Source organism: Lagenorhynchus albirostris, chromosome 4 (assembly GCF_949774975.1).
Source record: "Lagenorhynchus albirostris chromosome 4, mLagAlb1.1, whole genome shotgun sequence".
Lineage (NCBI taxonomy): Eukaryota > Metazoa > Chordata > Mammalia > Artiodactyla > Delphinidae > Lagenorhynchus > Lagenorhynchus albirostris.
In genome coordinates, this window is record NC_083098.1 from 120,619,386 (window position 1) to 120,641,934 (window position 22,549).

General features: G+C 40.1%; 1 protein-coding gene across 1 annotated transcript in view; it reads left to right on the forward strand.

The window, feature by feature from the left end:
- The window catches only part of ALPK1 (alpha kinase 1), a 129,410-nt gene extending 112,649 nt beyond the window's left edge, over positions 1-16,761 (forward strand). The window contains exons 7-15 of the mRNA XM_060148602.1: positions 292-378; positions 1,131-1,207; positions 2,083-2,178; positions 4,271-4,375; positions 5,065-7,198; positions 9,835-9,988; positions 13,307-13,469; positions 14,745-14,931; positions 16,100-16,761. Coding sequence (XP_060004585.1) covers positions 292-378; positions 1,131-1,207; positions 2,083-2,178; positions 4,271-4,375; positions 5,065-7,198; positions 9,835-9,988; positions 13,307-13,469; positions 14,745-14,931; positions 16,100-16,299 — 3,203 coding nt within the window. The 3' untranslated portion in view covers positions 16,300-16,761. The remainder of the gene's footprint in view (positions 1-291; positions 379-1,130; positions 1,208-2,082; positions 2,179-4,270; positions 4,376-5,064; positions 7,199-9,834; positions 9,989-13,306; positions 13,470-14,744; positions 14,932-16,099) is intronic.
- Positions 16,762-22,549: the final 5,788 nt, after the last annotated feature.

Consider the following 22,549-nt stretch of genomic DNA (forward strand, 5'->3'; position numbering starts at 1 on the left):
GTCTCCCGAATTTATATCACATGTGTTCGTTAAGGCTTCTATGAAAATCGTTTTATCTCACCAGGCTATTTCTTTAATAATTCAAGGCCAGGGACTTCCCTGGTGGTCCAGTGTTTAAGACTCCGTGCTCCCACTGCAGGGGGCACAGTTTCGATCCCTGGTCAGGGAACTAAGATCCCACATGCTTAGCGGTGCAGCCAAAATAAATAAATAAATAAACATTAATTTTTTTTAATTTTAAAAAATAATTCAAGGCCAAAAATACTTTTCTTTTTTTCCTCTTTATTGTAGGTACCTGGCTGTACAGAAATGAAAGCGACAAGGTCCTGGTGCAGTCGGTCTGCATACAGATCAGAGGGCAAATTCTGCAAAAGTTAGGTACAGTCATCCTCTCAAGGCTCATTTACCAAGTCTGGCTACAAGATTTTACTATGGACTTTTCTCATTGTATCTGGTTGATACAGTTCATCCCCACTTCCCTTAGTTTCCTTATGGAAAAGAGAATGACACTTAAGATGCCAGGAATATTATGAACATTAACAAAACAAAATATTTTTCTGTTGAGTTTTGTTGAAGACATTTACAGTTGTATATTATGACTGTTAACCACAGGATTCTCGGTATTATTTCTGGCATCTGGCTCTCAGCTCATTAGGACTCCGTTTGATATAGTGACACCTTATTCTAAACCCACCCTGACAGCTTACCCATTCGTTCCTGGGAAGGTATTCCTGAGTTTTACAAGCAAAGTTTATAGGACCCTAATTATACTTTAAAATGCAAACTAATGTATTTGAAATTTAACAGAGGATGGTAATTGTTATCTTGTAAATAATGGAGGAAATTATTTCTATATTAATATATCTTATATGTACACATGTAATATATAATATTTCTTACTGTTTCCCTGTGAAGGGAAAAATTATCTGTATTAAACCAACCGGAAAAACAGATTGCTGTTTTTCCAGCAGATTGCTATCTGCTGATTGCTGTCAGTCTAATCTAGTCATATATTTTCTTAACAAAATCCAATGAATCTTCTTTCTGTATTAGTTTTTAAAGGTATTTTCTGACACAAGAGCACAGATACTCGCAGATACTAGCAGTTTGTCCCATCTCCTTTTTTGCAGGGATGTGGTACGAAGCAGCAGAGTTAATATGGGCCTCAATCATAGGATATCTGACACTTCCTCAGCCAGATAAAAAGGTTGTTTGTCTAGTGCTTATTTTCTCATTTCCTGTACTTGTCTTTGAAAGATTATCTCCTTATGGCACAATTCAGTTTATCATTTATCAATTTTATTGGTCCTATTTTTATTGATTCTACACAGGCGTCGGACAAGGAACATTTGGTAACTTCCTTCTAGTGTCTTGCTCGTCCTCATTCACAGCTAGACGCCTGGTATATATGTAGTATTTCTATATATATTTGTAACTATTTATGCATTTATTTCTACCAATCCATTTATTTTTATTGATACCTATTTTATTATATATTTAGCCTTTACCTAATTCCATAGCAAAGTTGAGGTGGTCAAGTTGCTTATATGTAAAATCATTTTTCTTGAGTTGAATGGGAAAAGACTTCAATTAACTGTTTACGCAACATCTTTATTCAAGAAATTGAGAAGCAACATTTGCTTTCCTACTTGGTGTTTTCATTCTCTGTGACTCTGTGAGAATATTCTCCTTGTTAATTGAAGCTTTGGGTTATACATCTTCCCAAGCTGTGTCAGCAGCACTGCCGCCTACAGTCCTTTTAACAGCACAAGTGGAATGGGGTGTGGGGACTCTTGATTGGGCCAATTCATTATGCCTAGCAGTATGGACAAGTTAGTGTTGACAATCCAGTGAAGCCCAACTAAGAAATAGCTGAGTGTGCATTACTCCCATGTCCTCAGGATGTGATGATCTCTCAAGCCCAGTGACATCCAGTTGAGAAGTATCCGCAGTGTCATAATAACAATAGCAATAATAAGCAATGGTTTATTTAGAAGGCTAATCATTGACTTTAGGCCTTGAGATGAGAGCAACAATTGACTGTGAATTCCTAATCTGTGTTTTGTTTGTGTTTCCTTACAGGGCATTTCCACATCACTAGGTATACTGGCAGATATCTTTGTTTCCATGAGCAGGAAAGATTATGAAAAATTTAAAAGCAATCCTGAAATTAACTTGGTAACTATCACTTGTCAAAACCACGGTGCAGAGTGGCATCACCTGCAAAACGGTCAACATTATTTTTGGCGCTTGGTTAGTTCTCTCTCCAGGAGTCAGGCGGCACGGTGTCCCTCCTCTTCAAGTAATGTGAGCAGTCCTGGAGACGGTTCCTATGGTGTCCTGTTTGGCTTTATTATCCCAGCACCTAGCAAGTACCTACAGAGGGTACTGAGGAAAAAAAGATGGATGAATGAATGAATGAAATCAAAGTGATAAATGCTTTGAACCCCATGATTTCCTTTCAAATTATCACAAAATTCAGTTTCTACACTTGGGCTATCTCAATGACAAAGTAAAGGGGTAATAACTTTAAGACTTTAATTACCATCTGTTCAAATCAGAGCATCAGTCACTTGCTTAGGCTCTTATCTGTGATAGTAATGATTACAAATATATGTATATTGCTTTATAATTCAGAAAGTGTGTATATATGTATATGATCCACATACACCACATCTGCCTATGAGGCAGGTAGAGCAAAATGTGTCAGTCCCATTTTTGAGAAAAATAAACTAAGGTCCAGAGAAACTAAGTGACCTCTGCAACTTGTACAATCAGTAATAAGAGAACTGGGAGCAGAAGCCAGGTCTCTAAGCAGTTTGCAGCATCGCACAGACATTGACTTCTCTCCTGCACTGCACTGAAATTGAGATTTTTAACGGTATCGTCAATTATTGCCTTTTTAAAAAATACCAGGGGGCTTCCCTGGTGGCGCAGTGGTTGAGAGTCCGCCTGCCGATGCAGGGGACACGGGTTCGTGCCCCGGTCCGGGAAGATCCCACATGCTGCAGAGCGGCTGGGCCTGTGAGCCATGGCCGCTGAGCCTGCACATCTGGAGCCTGTGCTCCGCAACAGGAGAGGCTACAACAGTGAGAGGCCCGCGTACGGCAAAAAAAAAAAAAAAAAAGAATCCACCTGCCAGTGCAGGGGACATGGGTTCGAGCCCTGGTCTGGGAAGATCCCACATGCCGTGGAGCAACTAAGCCCGTGCGCCACAACTACTGAGGCTGCACTCTAGACCCCATGAGCCACAACTACTGAAGCCCATGTGCCTAGAGCCCGAGCTCCGCAACGAGAGAAGCCACTGCAGTGAGAAGCCTGCGCACCACAACGAAGAGTAGCCCCCGCTCACCGCAGCTAGAGAAAGCCTGTGCGCAGCAACGAAGACCCAATGCAGCCATAAATAAATAAATAAAATAAATACGTTTATAAAAAAAAATACCAAGGCAGCAACAGTAACTGTACTCAGTACTAATTAGTGTAGCATAAGAACACATACAGCTTGCTGCTAGCAATCTGAATCTTAGCAAAATGTTGCTTTTGCTGTCAGAACAAAACACAGGAAAAGGGTTATGCCCCTTGTTCAGTGAAGTTGTCTCTGAGGACTGTTTAACATTGCAAACTGCCCTTCCGCCTTGGACCTCCTCAGCCTCTTCTCACTTTATTTTCCTTGGAACACTTGCTGCCATCTCAAATACTATGCATTTTACTTGTTTTGTGTATTGACTGATCTCCTCCCCTTAACAGGAAATAAGCTTATTGCAGGCTCACTGTCTGCTCTCTCCTTCATGGCTAGAACAGTGCCTGGCACATGGAGGTACTCAATACATATTTCTGGAATAAATGATTCAATCTTAATTGCTGTGAAATCGTACATTAAAGGGCTCTTTGACAAGAACAATGCAGAAATCATCAGTGAATCTGACTGCAAAATGTGCAGAGTTCTGTGAACAAAGAGCTGCATGATCCTCCAAAGAAACTTGTCTGAATTACTTTGCACAGGCAGGCAGTGTGAATGTTTGCACACGTGAGGCCTTCTCTGCGGTATGAGTTGGGGATGGATGATGTATGGGTGTGGGGGAAAGGACAGTCACTGTCCTGGGGTCTTTTGACCCACTTACTCTTTCTTGGCCCTGTTCTGAAATGCTTGTGATTAGGCGCAGGGCATGCCTCAGAATCTTGAAAGAAAAGCAAAGGAATTTTATAGCCTGTCTTTTGCTAATGGATCAATAACTGTCAACAGTACACTCGGCCTCCTGTTTTCTCACAGGGCTTGCTGAAGGAGTTTGACCACCATTTGCTGTCAGCCGCTGAAGCCTGCAAGCTGGCAGCCGCCTTCAGTCCCTACACGCCTCTCTTCGTGCTCACGGCTATGGTAAACAGTGCAGCCCTCACTGCTCCTCACTCCAGTGACAGATGTAACTGCTGGGAGGGAAGGGTCTAACCTTAAAATAGGCTTTGTGTATATCATTAGATAATTGTGATCAGACCTCACATATGTAAAGGTTTTATCAGTCAGAGTAGTGACATCCTGGTGGGAGCTAAGTTAATACAGCTGGAGGATTTGATGTTATCTGCTCTAGAACAATGGTTCCCAAGCATGTCAGAATCACCTAAAAGCCCTTTCAAAATACATATTCTTGGGCTCTACCCTAAATCCACTAAATGTAAATCCCTGGGGTTTGTACCCAGAAACCTTTCATTATGAAATACTGCCCGGATGATTCAAATGCACAGAGGGGTTTGGAAGCCACTAATCTATTGTTTTGACTATTATTAAACAAATGATGTGTTTGTATATAGCAAAATTATTATGTCCACATTCCACATATAGACTCTGTTTGCTAAAACTAACAATAGCAACAGTAACAAACTTATCGTCTTTGATCAAAAAGTATCAGGGCTACGGTAGGATGGTAGCTGGTAGTTTCTGTATTTTTCCATGACACATGTTTATTTTTTTATAATATTTCTAATGACTGTCCTCCAGGGATGAAAAGTTTTCCCTGATTCACCTCCAGTTTCCAATTCAGTGTCTGATTTTGTATTTGGTATTTTCCTCAGAATATACGTGGCACATGCCTGTTGTCATATAGTAGTTCTAATGACTGTCCTCCAGGAATGAAAAATTCATATCTGTGTGAAGCCAAAGAGGCCTTTGAAATTGGCCTCCTTACCAAGAAATGTGATGAACCAGTTACTGGAAAACAGGAGCTCCATAGTTTCCTCAAAGCTGCTTTCGGTCTCACCACGGTGCACCAGAGGCTCTATGGGGAGATGGAGACGGTCCACACAGCAAGTCAGCTCTGTAGTGAAGCTATGGGAAAGCTGTATACTTTCAGTATTTCCTCCAGAAGTCAGGAGAGAGAAGCTGTCTCTCAGGAAGTCATGTCTCTTATCACCAGGGTGAAGGAACAGTTACAAGTTCAAAGCTTCTCAAATTTAGATGACAAGTCTTATGTTCCAGAGGGTTTCAAGTGTGGGTTGGAGAAACCCATCTTGCATGGGCAAGTGGATTTCCAAAAAATTATTGAAACCTATTCACAGCACCACACTTCAGTGTGCGAAATATTTGAAAGCACTTGTGGAAACAACAAAAATAAACAGGAAGATACAAAAACAGGAGTCTGTATCACTGATCTAAAAACAGAAACAAAAAACATAGATACTGTGAGTACTACTGAGGACAAACCACGTTTTGAAAAAGGCATGGTAATATCTTCCTCCCAAATGGCTAGGAGTGGTTGGGAGAAACTCAGGAGGGTAGGAAGGAGAAACCTGGCCAGTTCTGATGCATTTCAAGTCTCCGTGGATGAAGATGTGGAGACTGAGGCTGAGTCAACACACCATAGCAGTGGTGGGGGAGCTGTTTTGAACAAGTCTCTGAGCGACAGCCAGAGCTCCAGTTCTTGGAGCAAGTTATCAGGGTGTAGTTCTTCTACAAGCTGGGAGGAAGTGAATTACCATGTTGGTGATATGTCAGCCAGAAGAGAGCCTAGCAAGGAAGAGCATCATGTGGACACTCAATGTTCCACTGCCCTGGCAGAAGAACTGGAGATCGATGGGGAGAGCAGAGCTGTACATCCACTGTCTTCAGAGCTTCATGGGCTCTCTCTCCAGGTGTCCAGGGATGACAGTTTAGAGTCTTCTCAAAGTCAACTACCCAAGCCCATGCCCTTGACAACTTTTCCTCCTCATAACACAACAGGCACTTTGTTGGCCTCAGGTGCAGGGCTGTTAAAAGGAGCTCCAGAAGGTATGTGGGAAGCTGGAAATGTGGGGTCCAGAGATACTTCTGCTCATTCCAGACCCTCATTTGGTTCTGCTTCTTGGTCTTCTGATTCTGGTTGGCCCAAGAACATGGCCACATATCCTCCGATCCAAGAAGAAGAAACCTTTGAAATAATTGATAAGTTTCCAGAAATCAACTGTGATGCCAAAGACAGTCATGAAGAAGAGAAGAGAGAAGAAATCAAAGGAGACACAGGTCCCACATTTAAAGATAGCCCCTGCTGGGTTGACGCAGAAGAAGAAACAGCAGAGAGAGCAGAAGATAGGCCCGTAGACTTCCACATAGTTGTGGACGAGCCTCTGGGCAAAAGTTCCATGATAGCATGTAGCACTTTCACTCCTCATTGGCTTGTTCAAAATCCTGACTCAGGGAAAAGTGGTGGCTCAGTCAAAGAGCAGGGCATTGACCCTGATGCCTCCACGGTGGATGAGGAGAGCCAACTGCTGGACAGCACAGATGTTCACGCCACAAGCACACATGGCTCTCACAGATCATGTGCTCTGAGGCAGCTGCGTGGTCAGGGAGCCCAGATCCCCAATTCCTCTGTAAGTGGTAACACTTCCATCCCTGTCCTCAGCGAGGACTGCACTACCACAGAGGAAGCAAATGAACCTGGAAACCTGCTAAACTGCAGCCAGAGCTCCAGCTCGTCCTTGGCATGGTGGATGGAATCACCTGCAATTTCCAGTGGTTCTTCTGAGGGAGAAAACCCATGGTCCTTTCTGAATTCCAGTGGAAGTTCTTTTGTTTCATTGCCAGGAATGACAACACAAAAGATCCTTAAGGCTCGCACCCTGCAGCCTGATGACTTTGAAAAACTCTTGGCAGGGGTGAGGCATGATTGGCTGTTCCAGAGACTGGAGAATACAGGAGTTTTTAAGTCCAGGCAACTCCATGGAGCACATAGTAAGTACAGCCTTTCAGGAAGCATCTCTGCATGTTTGGGGCCCTCTGAAGCTCTTGTTATGTAGATCACTTAAAGCTCATGAAAGATATCAACCCCAGTTATGCTTTGTGAATATATAGAGAAATGTGTAGTTCAGGGACCTTCTTCCGTGCTATAAAGACACACAAGGCAGTAAGGGAGAATCTTACAGGACTCAGGAGCAGTCATCAGTCAGGGCTTAAACAGCTCTGGATGCCATATACACTCAGCATTTGTCTCCTCCACTGATTCTCATTACCAACCAGCTGATTTTTCCCTATTTTTCCCATTCAAATCCTAGGGAGATGGGGTTTGACCTAGTTACACATCATCCTTCTAGTGGGCAGAGATTTTCACACCTGTCCTAAGTGGTTTTTTGCCAGTCAATGGATTGATCAGGTACAATTAGCAACTGCTTCCTGCTTAAGGAACAGCGCAAGGTCTCTTCCCCTAGCAGGAAGCCTCGGCTGGGGCCACCCAGCCATCAGCATGTCCACAACAGCTTAGAAGTGGTGGAGAAGCTGGGACAAAGACAAAAGAAGGTTCTTCTCTTAGCCCAGAGGATCACATTGTAATGCCCTCCAAGGTACTGAAGAATTATTTGAATGAGAAAAAAATATATATTGTAAAATGAATTTCAGAGGAAACAAACTACGTAGATTGCTGAGCACTGGATATTAAAGTAGTAGTTCTCAACACTGGTATCGCATGAGAATCTCCTCCCAAAAGGCTTTTTTTTTTTTTTTTTTTTTAAGGCTGCTTTGGGTCTTCATTGCTGCAGGCGGGCTTTCTCTAGTTGCGTCGAGCGAGGGCTACTCTTCGTTGCGGTGCACAGGCTTCTCATTGTGGTGGCTTCTCTTGTTGTGGAGCATGGGCTGTAGAGGTGCAGACTTCAGTAGTTGTCGCGGGCTTAGTTGCTCTGCAGCATGTGGGATCTTCCCAGACCATGGCTCGAACCCGTGTCCCCTGCATTGGCAGCCGGATTCTTAACCACTGCGCCACCAGGGAAGTCCTGAGAATCTCCCAAGAGGCTTTTTAGCTTTTTTAAACTTCCAGTGCCTCACCCCAGAGATTCCAGCCTAATGGGTCTGTGATGTGATCCAGGCATCCTTATTTTTTAAGAGCTCCCCAGTGACTTAGTGTAAAGCCAATGTAAAGAACTTCTGTTTCAAAATATTTCAGTGTTTTGCCTGCCACCTTGAAGTCAGACTAAAAGACAGATCAGGTTGTTGCCAAAAGAAGCAAAATTTTCTAATAATAGGGTTTCCCTGCTTACTGTGAGATTCTGCAGTTTCAAAATCACATTTCTGAGAGTTAGGTAGCTGCCTTATTGTTTTGTCTGTGTGCCAATTTATAGGTGAAAAAACACATTGGAGGAAGCAAGGCCCAAAGTTGAAAAAACTGAACAAGTTATGCATTCTCCCCTTGCTTCTTCCCTCAGTTCACTGCCCTTTCTATGTGTGTGTGCAAGCAGCTCACCTTCCATTTCCTTCCCCAGCTTCTCTGATTGAGTCACCCAACCGCGATCACCATCTCCCCCAACCCCATCATCTCCCTTACCGATCCCAGACCTGTGGGTTTATCTCACTTTAAGTATTTTCTCTTCCGAGTCTCCTGTTCATTTACCCTTTATCACAACCTAGACACTGGAAGTCTTTGTTCACTTCCCTTTAACTTGGATCCAAAATGTTGCATTTCTTCCTTAGGGTTCATGTTGGTCTTCCCCCTTAAATAGATGTTTTCTTGCTAGCATTGGTCTTCCTTTCTTTAAGGTGGAAACAACCCTTACTTTTTCCTCTTATCTTTTCCTTTTTCAATTGAGTTTGCGTCTTTGTACAGTAGCTATATTTTCTCAGTAGTTCCTGGACTTTCCCAACGTAAACAAAATATGTAAGAGAAAACTAGGGTGCACTTTCATATGCAATCTAGGATTCCTGGTGTTGCCAGGAGCCTTTGGGGTAGAATTATTCAATTTATTTCTATCTGCGTGATCTGGCATAGGTAGCAGCCTCTATTATTTGAGGTCCCCAGATAATTAGAAGAAGATGCACACACATATCACTTGTTCCAAGATGGTCTCTGGGGTTTTGCTGTTTAAAAAGCCCTTTTGGGCTTCCCTGGTGGCGCAGTGGTTGAGGGTCCACCTGCCAATGCAGGGGACACGGGTTCGTGCCCTGGTCCGGGAGGATCCCACATGCCACGGAGCGGCTGGGCCCGTGAGCCATGGCTGCTGGGCCTGCGCATCCGGAGCCTGTGCTCCGCAACGGGAGAGGCCACAACAGTGAGAGGCCTGCGTACTGAAGAAAAAAAAAAAAGCCCTTTTATTTTCCATTACTTTCATACAGAAGCTCTGACCTTAATACGTTTCCATCACAAACAAGAGATTTTGTGAACCAAAGGCTATTCTTCACTGTAATTTCTCAAGCTTTACCTTTTTATCGTACTTCACTAACTTTTTAGTAATAGTCATAGAAGAGGATAAAGTTTGAGAAAATATATTAAAAAGTTGAATATTTCAAATGAGCTGGACTGGGACCTGTGTTACTTCAATTTTATCCATGAATTGTAAGATCTTTTTGAAAAAAAAGATCAATATTCATCTTATCTTTTTTTCAAGATGCTCTTTTGTTAAAATATTCCAAGAAATCTGAACTGTGGACAGCCCAGGAAACTGTTGTGTATTTGGGGGACTACCTGAATGTGAAGAAGAAAGGCAGACAAAGGAATGCATTTTGGGTACATCATCTTCATCAAGAAGAAACTCTGGGGAGGTATTGCTTAAAAGCACCTATATCACTAATGTAAAAAGGGCCATTTTTTCCCTTCTATTAAGTAATTGTTTATGAGACTTTGAAAGGGCTCAAAAAATGGCTAAAATATGTTTTCAGAATTCAGCTCCTTTTTCCTCCTCCTCCTCATCATATATGGAGGACCCACATTATGTCAGCCATTGGGCTGGATGTTTTATATACATGATTTCAAACCCATTAGGGAACATTAAACCCCATTGTACAGATAAGAAAAATAGTGTTCCTGGCTATATGACAGGCCACAGAGTCTTAAACACTGTCACTAAAAATGGTGGCAAGAAAGGCTAAACTATGCAAGCCATATTTCTAAGTAAATGGACGAGTCTGCAAAAAAAGGCAGAAAAATCCTCTGAGGCCAGGGTTGAAGTATATCCAGGGATATAAGTGAATACTGAATCCTTAAGACATCCTCCATAGAAGTTTTGGGCAGGGGAGGGATGAGAGAGCAGCTAGTGACAGAAGTTACACATGGAAGGGGATGAGTTTAGAGACCACGGATATATATATATATATATATATATATATATATATATATATATATATATATATTTTATTCCCCCCAGTTGGAGTATAGTTCCTTTACAATATTGTGTTAGTTTCTACTGTACAGCAAAGTGAATCAGCTATACGTATACATATATCCCCTCTTTTTTGGATTTCCTTCTCATTTAGGTCACTACGGGGCACTGAGTAGAGTTCTCTATGCTGTACAGTAGGTTCTTATTAGTTGTCTATTTTATACATAGTATCAATAGTGTATATATGTCAATCCCAATCTCCCAATTCATCCCACCGCCCCCCCTTGCTATCCATTTGTTTGTTCTCTGCATCTGTGTCTCTCTTTCTGCTTTGTAAATAAGATCGTCTATACCAATATTTTCAGATTCCACATATATGCATTAATATACGATATTTGTTTTTCTCTTTCTGACTTCCTTTATTCCGTATGACAGTCTCTAGGTCCATCCATAGAGACCACCGATATAAAGCAGGGACACAGGAATGGCTACATGCTCAAAAATAGGTTTTTTAAAGAAGTGCCACCCCCACTGAGGCAAATAACCTGGAAAGTTTTTTGTTTGGCCTTAGTTCTTGACGACAACTTTAAGCAAAATCTCACCTGAAAATTAGTGATCACAGGTGGTACTCATTGGGTTTAAGGCCTAATTTTATACCATGTGTGTATTTTAAAGGACCTATAGGCAAGACTTTTAATGTAGACCTTGATCTTTAGCCAAATCCAAAAAATGTAAGAAATAAATAGGAAGAGAAAAAAAGAGAGAAATTGGGTGACTCTTATATAGTAGAAATACATTTCTTGAAAAGGTTGTTGATGATAATACTAATAATAGTAAACATGTACATTTCTTACTACTTCCCAAGCCCTGTTTTAAGTCATTGATATACTAATTTAATTAATCTTCAAAAAACCCTATGAGGTAGTTACTACTGTATTAGTATCCCCATCTTACAGATGAGGGAACTGAGACAGATGTTAAGAAACCTGCACCAATTCACACGTCAAAGTGGTGAAGCCAGGTGTTACGGGTATAATTGTGTCCCTCCAACCCCAGATTCAAGTTGACTTTATAACACCAAGTACCTCAGACTGTGATCTTATTTGGAAATGGAGTCATTGCAGTTGTAATTAGTTAAGATGAGTTCATACTGGAGTAGGATAGGCCCATCATCCACTATGAATGGTATCCTTATAAAAAGAGGAAATTTGGAGATAGACACACACAGGGAGAATGATGTGAAAATTGTAGTTACACTGCCACCAAGCAGGAACTATCAGAAGCCAGGAGAGAGGCCTGGAAAAGATCCTTCCCTAATGCCTTCAGAGGGAGCATGGCTCTGTTGACACCTTGATCTTAGACTTACAGACCCTAGAACTGTGAGAAAAATCAGTTTCTGTTGTTTAAGCCACCCACGTTGTGGCACTTTGTTACAGCAGTCCTAAGCAACTAATATACCAGGATACATGATAGGAGGATCTGAGATGGGAAATAAAAGAGAGAAGAAGAGACAGGGAAGATGGAGTGAAAAGGTCTAACATACATCTGACCAGAAAAAGATAACAGAGCAAATAGAAAAGAATTACTACTTTAATAGATGATTTCTGACAATTTTCCAGAACTGCCAAAATATACTAATCTTCAAATACAGGAATCACAATGAATCCCAAGTAGGATAAAAAGTGTTGTGCACATAATAGGTGATGATGGAAAACAAGTATTTGAACAGATGAAGTAATTATAAAAGGAAAGGGTAGAGGAAACCTTCAGATTGATTAGTTGACCTAATATAAGGTCATGCTGCAGGGAGTGAAAGATCTGCTTCCAGAGTCCATGCACTTTCCAGTACCCATGCTGGCTCCCTTGACTTACCAAAGAAGTCTGGTGAACTGCTACACTAAGTGGACACTTTCTCTTTAAAATCAGTATCATCTGGGGTCATTGTATTAGGATTCTCCAGAAACACAAAACCAGTAATGTATATGTGTGTGTGTGTCTGTGTGTATATATACATATATATATATATATGTATACATATATACATAAAGATTTATTTTTAGGAATTGACTCCCATAATTATGGAGGCTAGCAAGTCTCACCATCTATAATTGGCAAGCTGGAGATCCAGGAGAGCTGATGATATGTAGTTCCAGTCCAAAGGCCAGCAGGCTTGAGACCCAAGAGGAGATGTTTCAGTTCAAGTCCCAAAGCAGGAAAAGATCAGTGTCCCAGCTCAGAAGCAGTCAGGCAAGAATTCTCTGTTACTTGAAAGAAGGTCAGCCTTTTGTTCCATTTGTCCCTTCAACTGGATGAGGCCCACGCACATTAGGGAGGGCAACCTACTTTACTCAGTCTATTGATTTAAATGTTAAACTCATCCAAAAACACTCTCACAGAAACACCCAAAATAATGTTTGACCAAATACTTGGGCACCCTATGGACAAATCAGGTTGACACATAGACTTAACCATCAGTCAGCTAGTATGAATCATGTTTCACTGTTCAGGTGGCTCTTACAAAATTATTTGAGTCATGAGATAGGATAACATCTAAGGCGGAGAAAGAGTAACATCTTTCAAGCTTTTTTGCATATCTCTCTTGACCTCTTCTTTCTTACTGTATAGTCGGATACAGTAACAATCTAAGGCGGAGAAAGAGTAACATCTTTCAAGCTTTTTTGCATATCTCTCTTGACGTCTTCTTTCTTACTGTATAGTAGGATCACTTTGCATTTCTTCGTGTGGTTTTTTCCATTCACAGATATGTTGGGAAAGAATATAAGGAGCAGAAGGGGCTCTGGCACCACTTCATCGATGTGGAGAGGCAGATGACTGCACAGCACTATGTGACAGAATTTAACAAGAGACTTTATGAACAAAATATTCACACACAGATATTCTACATACCATCCTCAGTATTACTGGTAAGATTAAAGAAATCAAGAGTTTGATTAAGCAGGACTGTAAATATATATTAGGTTAGATTTCTACTGCCAACCTACCATTCATCTACCTCCACCATCATTCTGGTAAAATTCAATAAACTCAGTTACCAGCTTCCTTCGTCTACTTCATCTGCTTCAACTACTTGTAAGATATGTAAGAAATATGACCCTCTGTACCCTGATGCATCATTTGGATCCTTCAAGTCACATTTGAAGATCTGTTGATCCTGGTACCTGGTCCGTCATGGTCGAGTTAGCATTTTTAGTATACTTTTCCTTTGTGTTGTCTTTGTACTTTTAGAGAGAGAGAAGGGACCCTAAAGATCATATCTAATACAAATTATTCCCTCAACATGATGCATAAATCCTGTTTCATACTCATTGACCCCCACCCCTTGCAATCAAGTGATAACTAAGCCATAGCTTAAACACCTTCAGTAAGAAAAAGATAATTATCGTTTTTTTTACTTTAAATAATTCCAGTTGTTAGGAAGTTGGCCCAGATCAGTCATCTTCTAATTTCTACCTGGATTGTAGCTCTTCCCTCTGGGACCGTTGAGACCAATCCCTCTTCACTATGATATCTGTTTAAATATGCAAAGGCACCCATCCCCACTGACATTTCTCTCCTTTGGATTAAGAATACCCTGCTTCCCCAAAGGTGCTGGATCTTAGCATATTTACACCCTAAAGAATTTTTTTTTTTTACTTTGGCCAGAGATATTTTTAGACCCATATTTTATTACTTATTTAATAAGAGCTATTATCTATTTTGCAATTTCTTTATGTGAAGCACTATGCTGGGCATTTAACAAACAAACATTAACTCTAACCTTTGAAACAAAATAGTTCTACAGTCTACAAAATAGATCACATTGCACAAAAATGCTTGAGCTGATATTCTAACCCAGAGTCACAGTGCATGATCTAGCTACATGCCCTGGCAAGCCAGCCCCCTAGCATAGGTCACTTCATGGACTAATTTTTATTTGTACTTTTTAATAAAAGAATAATAAAAATTTTAGGTTCTATTATATGCCACATACATGTTAAGCACTTTACATGCATGGTCTCATATAATCCTTTTAATGGTCCTATAGCTATTATTACACCCACTTTACAAATAAGGAAACCAAAATCTAGAGAAGTAATAGTGCTCCTGAGTGGCAAAGCCTGGGTTCAAATTGAGATCTTCTGACCTCAAAGACCATGGCCTTCACCATTGTTATACTGTCTCCCATTTCTACTTTTCAGATTTTGGAGGGCAAGACAATAAAAGGATGTGTCAGTGTGGAACCTTACATACTGGGAGAATTTGTAAAATTGTCAAATAACACGAAAGTGGTGAAAACAGAATACAAAGCCACAGAATATGGCTTGGCTTACGGCCACTTTTCTTATGAGTTTTCCAATCATAGAGATGTTGTGGTCGATTTACAAGGTATGTGAAACTGGGAATTATTTTTTTATTTTTAGTATTATTTATATGTAAATGTGAGGTTTTGTAACTAGCTCTACTAATCATTATTTAATAAATAGATTGTTCAGTGCATAGGCTACTATTTGGAATTAAATTAATCAATTTTGCTGTATGTAGCAAATGATGCCTAGAAAAAATGTTTAAAGCTTTCTACAAGTGTCTAAGGTGTCAAATAATCAGTGAGAAGATCTGGCTCACATTCTCTTGGGCTTCATTCTAGAGCAAATCCGTAACAGCTTTTTTTAAAATTTCACTCAAGTGGATTTGAGTGATGTAGGTTTCTTATGACTGCATGTTTTAATGTGTCACAGTCTTTCCACACTTTCTTTCCTCTAGCTCTTTACCTTTATTACAGGTGTGATACTGGGTTTCATAACTGGAATCATTATGGAACAGAAAGCTGTGTGTACTTGAATCTAACTTCCTTTAAAATCTGCATTAACATTTAAATTTTGTTTCAGTTTGGTATTTTATTTATCAGAATTGTTAGCCATTATTCTATACTTCATTTAAATGATAAATGAGTTTTATTATAATTATTTCTAGTAAAGATTCTATGACCATCCTCCAAGATCTTTTCTATCCCCCTTCCATAGCATTTATCATCACTCTGTTATATTACATATTTTACTTACTTATATTATTTATTAATCTGTCCCCCTTCACAAGAATGTTACACAAATGAGTACAGAGATTTTTTACTAACTTGTTCACTGCTGTATCTCCAGCACCCAAAACAGTGTTTTATACAGTGTGTACACTCAATAAATATTTGTTAATGAACAGAGGAATGTATGAACTAATGAGTGAAGCATTAAAGAAACTTCTGAATCATGAAAATATTGTGATTTAATAATTATACTAAGTGCATGTTATTGCTCTCTAATTCCTGGGTCTGGTATGTCATATTTGACAAATTTAATTACCCAATATTTAATTATTCTTCTTAAAGCAATAATTGGAATATGCAACGCCAAGTCCCTTAACAGAAATTTATTTGTCATAAACCAGAGGATGACCAGGTTTTTAAAGTGTCTTGTATATATTATACATATGTTTTTTTTTCCAGAAACACTTTACTGACATTTATAGAGGATTTAATTCTCAGACATATGTATTTCTCTTTTAGGTTGGGTGACTGGTAATGGAAAAGGGCTTATCTACCTCACAGATCCCCAGATTCACTCTGTTGATCAGAAAGATGTCACTACCAATTTTGGAAAGAGGGGAATTTTTTACTTCTTTAATAACCAGCATGTGGAATGTAATGAAATATGCCATCGCCTTTCTTTGACAAGACCTTCAATTGAGAAACCAAATAATTCATAGACTATCTAGAGTGATAATGACCACTTAGTGCTCCTCACCAGTGCCGGGCTCTCCCCTCCTTCCAGGGACACCAATTATGGCACAGCCTGGTCCCTTGGGTTTAGGTGGGAACATGGGACTGGTTCCAGCCAATGATTTGTGAGAGGCATTGATAAGTATCACTTTCAGGCCCATATTAAATTGCCAGGGCAACACCAGGGCAGAGTCTCTTTCCCTCTGCGCAATTACCAAGAGTACACCAGGAGATAGCTGCTCATCAGCATAAGTCCTGCAATGAGGAAATCACAGGAAAGAGCCCCACTGACCCACGATGGACAGAAAACACACATGAGAAATAAACTTTTCTGGCTTAAGCCAGAAATTTTGGAGCTTTTGTCACTGTCCATCAAGACTGATACTATTGGTGTTTTTCTTATTGATTTAGGAGTTCTTTATATATATATTAAAGAATTCAGGCCTTTGTGATATGCGTTCCTTTTTTTTTGTTTGTCTTTTGACTTTGTATGAACCTTTTTTCCATGCAGAATTTGTTTTATACACTTGAATTCATCAGTCTTTTATTTTATGGCTTCTAGGTTATATGTCTTCCGTAGATCTTCCCTACTCTGGGTTTTGTTATTTTTAATCCTCCCATATTTTCTTCTAGTGCATTTACACTTGTGAGAGGTCTGAGGGAAGATGGTGCATTTTGATGGCCACCACAGTCTGCCCTTGCACCACACAGATCTGGTGCTTCACAGGTTTGGGGATCAGCGCCTCCATGAGCTCACCGGAAGTTTACAGAAAGATTGGTGAGCTATTCCCTTACTGCAGTTAGTCTTCGGGGCTGCAACTGGTACACACTCTCTCCCTCCTCCACTATTCATTCTAAATTTCCCTTAACTATTACCTCAGCAAATCTGAGTGCCTTACCTAGTGATGTGACTCAGGCCTACATACGTGCAGGTTCTGAATTCTAAATAGTTATTCCTTTCTCAGTTTGAGTTTACTGCACATGTCTTTTCATAATTGCAGATGGAGCAGGTGAGAACCATTCAGATCTCCTGATACGGGGAGTATAGTTGACTGACACCCCCAGCTTGCACCCCTCTCGATCTACCACTGTGTTCACAATTGAAGTCATGCTCCCCCAGTGGCTCTCAGCCAGTGACTAAGTAAAGCAAGGATGCCAGGCGCAAAATACTTCTAACGAGTGACTATGCACAAGCTCTTCCCATCAGCCTGACCAGAACCTTCTTAGCACTCTGCTGTGGTCTCTGTCGAGACTCTTCCTGCCCAGTCCTCCTCTGTCTGCCCTCTCCTTTCACAGTGCCAGACCGCCATCATGGTCTCCCCCACTGATCCTTTACAGTCATTTCTCCCAACCAATACCTTATATGTCTAATCCCTTCTTGGCATTGGCTTCTTGAAAAACCCAAACTAACAAAAGTTTATTAAAGAAAAATTTTTAATTTATCTTATTAACAAAATAAAGGAGGAAAATCATATTATAATCTCGAAGATGTAGACAAATCAGTTTATGGTTAAAAAAAGCTCTTTGCAAACTAGGCATAAAGGAAAAGGTTCTGAATCAGATAAAGGGTATTTTAACTTTTTTTTTTAAAGGAATGTCATAATTAATAGTGAAGCACTTAAAGTTTTCCATTTGAGAAAGGGGATAAGCAAATTAGCTCACTATACCAACCCTATCCACCATTTGGAAAAATCAGAAAATATATATATTGTCTCTGTCCCTGGTTCCTGGCACAGAGCTCCTAAATCCCTTGGAATTTCCTGGTGATAGGAGTGTCTCTTGTTATAATGAGGTGACCCTACACCTCAATCAATCATCAGTAAAAGTGGGACAGTAAATCAATAATAAAATAACATTTTGGGGACAATTAGGGATTTTTAATGTGTATTGAGTGTTAGATAAAATTAATGAAGTGACGTCTTTTAAAAATACTAAAGCCAAAAAAAAGTGAAAGATGCTTGGCTTTTTCTTGATAGTCTTGAAGCAAGGAGAAGGGTACATAAGAATTCATTACGCTAGTCTTTCCCCTTTTGTAGATATATATATTTTTTTAATTAATTAATTTATTTATGGCTGTGTTGGGTCTTCGTTTCTGTGCGAGGGCTTGCTCTAGTTGTGGCAAGCGGGGGCCACTCTTCATCACGGTGTGCCGTCCTCTCACTGTTGCGGCCTCTCTTGTTGCGGAGCACAGGCTCCAGACGCGCAGGCTCAGTAATTGTGGCTCACGGGCCCAGCCGCTCCGCGGCATGTGGGATCTTCCCGGACTGGGGCACGAACCCGTGTCCCCTGCATCGGCAGGCGGACTCTCAACCACTGCGCCACCAGGGAAGCCCCTGCTTTTGTATATATTTTTAAATCTCCAGAAATGTTCTTTAAATGTAAGATCGTATAAAGGAAAAAATACCAAGAAAACTCCAAAGGACTGGATAGATAGAGATGATCAAAACCAAGATTTACATCAAACAAACTAATCAGAAATGAATATAATGAGTGTTCGACAATGTAAAATCCTGCAGAAAAATCAAGAAGAAATAGAATTATGTATTGGGTGAGAGACTGAGGACAGTGAAAAGAGATTGCTAGCAGCAAAAAGAAGCCATTAACTGACAGAGTGACTTTTTTTTTTTTTTTTTTTCACACGGGCCTGTCACTGTTGTGGCTTCCCCCGTTGTGGAGCACAGGCTCCGGACGCGCACGCTTAGTGGCCATGGCTCACGGGCCCAGCCGCTCCGCGGCATGTGGGATCTTCCCGGACCGGGGCACGAACCCGTGTCCCCTGCATCGGCAGGCGGGCTCTCAACCACTGCGTCACCAGGGAAGCCCCAGAGTGACCTTTTGGATGTTGTAGAACAGGGATCAGCAAACTGGCCCATGGATCAAATCCTGCCGCCATCTGTTTTTGTAAAGTTTTACTGCAGCACAATCACACTCACCCAGTTATGTATTGTCTCCGGCTGATTTTGTGTTACAGTGGCAGAGTGGAACAGTTGTGTCAGAGACTATTTGTCTTGCAAAGTCAAAAATATTTACTGTCTGGCCCTTTACCAAAAAACTTTGTCAACTCTTGTTGTAGAAGATGAAAGCGGAAAAAAAAAAGGTCGGGATGTTTACACACTTTGTTACATATGGTTTGTTGGTAACATATTACAAAGAAATATTGATATCTCTACTAACGTAAAAGAAAAAGGGGTAATAATGGGTGAAGAAACTGGAAATTGAAGGTAATAGAGAAAGAAGTTATTAGAAAGCATATGTCAGAACACATTTTTCTTTGTGAAGTGAAAAAGATAGGATACCTGCTAAGTTAGATGAGACTAGCAAAGTCAGGAATTTGAAAGGAATAAAGATTTTGAAACAATACATATCTCTGTATTTCAAAAGGCAGAAATAGAACTATTGAGAGGAATTTGCAGAAAATTACATTTTAAAAATCTCTTTAAATTGTTATTTATTTACACCAACACCCATATATCTGGCTTAAGAAATTAAATGTCCTGATCTCTACCTCCTCCTCCCCACAAGAGGCAATCGCTGCCCGGAAACTGTTGGTTCTCATTCCCCTTAATGTTGTTACTCATTTATTTAATATGATACACTTATATTTTGTATAAAAGTAACAATAAATATCCAGTATTAGTTTTCTGAAATACTTTTAAGCTTTGTATAAATACAGGAAAAGACCAGCTGGGTTTAAAAAGAGCCACAGACTTTCTCAAAAGTGAAAAATACAGTCACTGATATTTATAATTTAATAGAAAGGTTAAATAGCTGACTAGGCATAGCTCAAGTAAGCATTATTAAAATGGAAGGGAAATGTGAAGAAATTAACCAAAATGCAGCAGAAAGATAAAGGGATAGAAAATATAAAAGAGAGACTAAGAGATTTGGAGGAAAGGAGAAGGTCTAACTAACATCACTAGCTGGAGTTCTAAAAGGAGAAAAAGAGAATGAAGGAGAGGAAATCCTCTCAATCAAGTGAAGAAAATGAATCAAGGAGGGCATGATCCATTGTGTCAGATGCTGCTGATAGATAAGATGAGGGCTGTGAACTACATTGTTGAAGTTAGCGATGTGGAGTTCCCTGCTGACCTTGATATGGGCAGTGTAGTTTCATACTGGGGTTGAAAACTTGCCTGGAAAGGTGTGTTAGTTTTCTTTTGCTGCCCAATTAATTACCACACACTTAGCAGCTCAAAGCAACACTCATTTATCATGTCACAGTCACCATGGGTCAGAAGGCTTGGCACAGCTTAGCTGGTCCTCTGCTCGGTGTCTCCCTGGGCTGTGATCAAGGTGTTGGCCAACTGTGTTCTCATCTGGAGGCTTAACAAGGGGAGAATGCACTGCCAAGCTCACCAGGTTGTTGCAGAATCATCTCCTCACAGTTGCAGGGCTGAGGCCCACATTTCTCTGTAGGCTGTTGGCAGAGGGCCACGCTCACCTCCCAGTGGCCACCTGCAGCTTCCTGCCAAGGGGCCCTTTCACAGCGCCTCTCATCAGCTAAGCTTCTTCAAGACCAGCAGGAGAGCATCTCTTTCCTTTCCAGTAGGTTAAGAGGGAGTTTTATGTAACATAACCTAATTAAGAGCCTATTCTGATGGATAGAAGCCACTCACAACTTACACCCACATTCAAGGGGAGGGAGTTATACAAGGGTGTGATTCTCTGGGGTTTACCTTAGAGTGTATCCACACAAAAGGGTTTAAGAGAGAAGAGAGGAAAAGAATTGGAGGAAGAGCAAATAGAACCCTCTGTGTGTTTTGCTGTAATAGGGAACAAAGGAATGGTGTGGTATGTAGTGGGGAAAGTGGAATCAGGAGAGATACAGATTCTTTTTTTGTAAATGGGAGAAATTACAGCATATTGATGGGAGAGTTGAAGAGATTTAAGAAATGATGATACAGGAGAAACAGAATAAAGAATTGTTGGTGCAATGCCGTTGAGTAGGTGAGAGGGATGGAATCATACAAATGGAGGGAATGGCTTTAGACCAAAGCACGGATAGTTTACCCGTGGTAACAGGTGAGAAGGCAGAGCCCTGAGTGCAATGCACATGGGCGTGAATAGGGATGTAGGTAATAATGTGAGGAAACTCTCTGTGAGTCCTTCTCTAGCTCTTCTTGAATTCATTTCTTTCTCTGTCCCTATGACCAGAACCTTAATTGAGGTCTGTGTGATCTATGACTCCTGTTTTGCCCCACATTGTCCTCCGAGACACTGGTGATCTCTCTTAAATACAAACCTTACCATGTCATTAACTTGCTTTAAATCCTACCATAAAACACTAACAAACAAGGAGGAAAAAACAGACAAAGAGTGTAAATAGTGAATTCACAAAAAAAGGAAATACTATTTTCAGTCATCAAATCGCAAATGTGTTAAAAGGTAATAATTCTGGAAAGGTTGGAAGAAACTCTCTTATAACTGATGAAGGGAATGTAAACTATGACAGCCCTTACGGAAAGAACTTTGACAATCTATCATGTTCATTCTTGGACCCAGTAATTGTACTTCTACAAATCTCTGATGAGGAAATAATCAGAAATGTGAACAAATGTTTATATACAAGCATGTCTGTTATAACTTTACTTATAATAGTAAAATAAATTAAAAAAAATAAAAAATAAAAAAAAATAATTTTTCAAGAGCAGGGAAATAGTTATATATTATAATTTATCCATATGCCTAAATATTATTCATCCATTGAAATTGTATATTTCCAGAAATATTTAATGATATACAAACTTCAAAGTAAAGAAAAGCAATCTATAAACTAGCATTTATAGTATTGATCACAATCTCAGTATATATATGTAAATAGAAAAAATAATATATAGACAATATATGGAAATGTGTATTGTGTTTTTCCCTGGCTAGTGTATTGGTGGTAGGGAATTTTATTTTCTTCTTTATTATCTATATTTTCCAAGTTTTCTGCAATAAGCATGTATTTCTTATACCAAAAAATAGTATTTAATAAGAAATTCAAACGGTTCTCTTTTTCAGTAGAAAGTCCACATTATGGACAATCATATAGTGCTTTCTCCTTTAGCCCATTGCCACTGTCAGTCTTGTAATATACTCTCTAGGAACACTGAACTGCTTATGGTGTCAGTTTGTAGTCCACCCTGCCTCCTTCCACCCCGGTACAAAGATGCTTTGTCACTTGGTGAGTGTTTTCATGCTTATACCTACAGGGACAATTACACCCTATATCTTCTCATCCTTGAAGGCTCA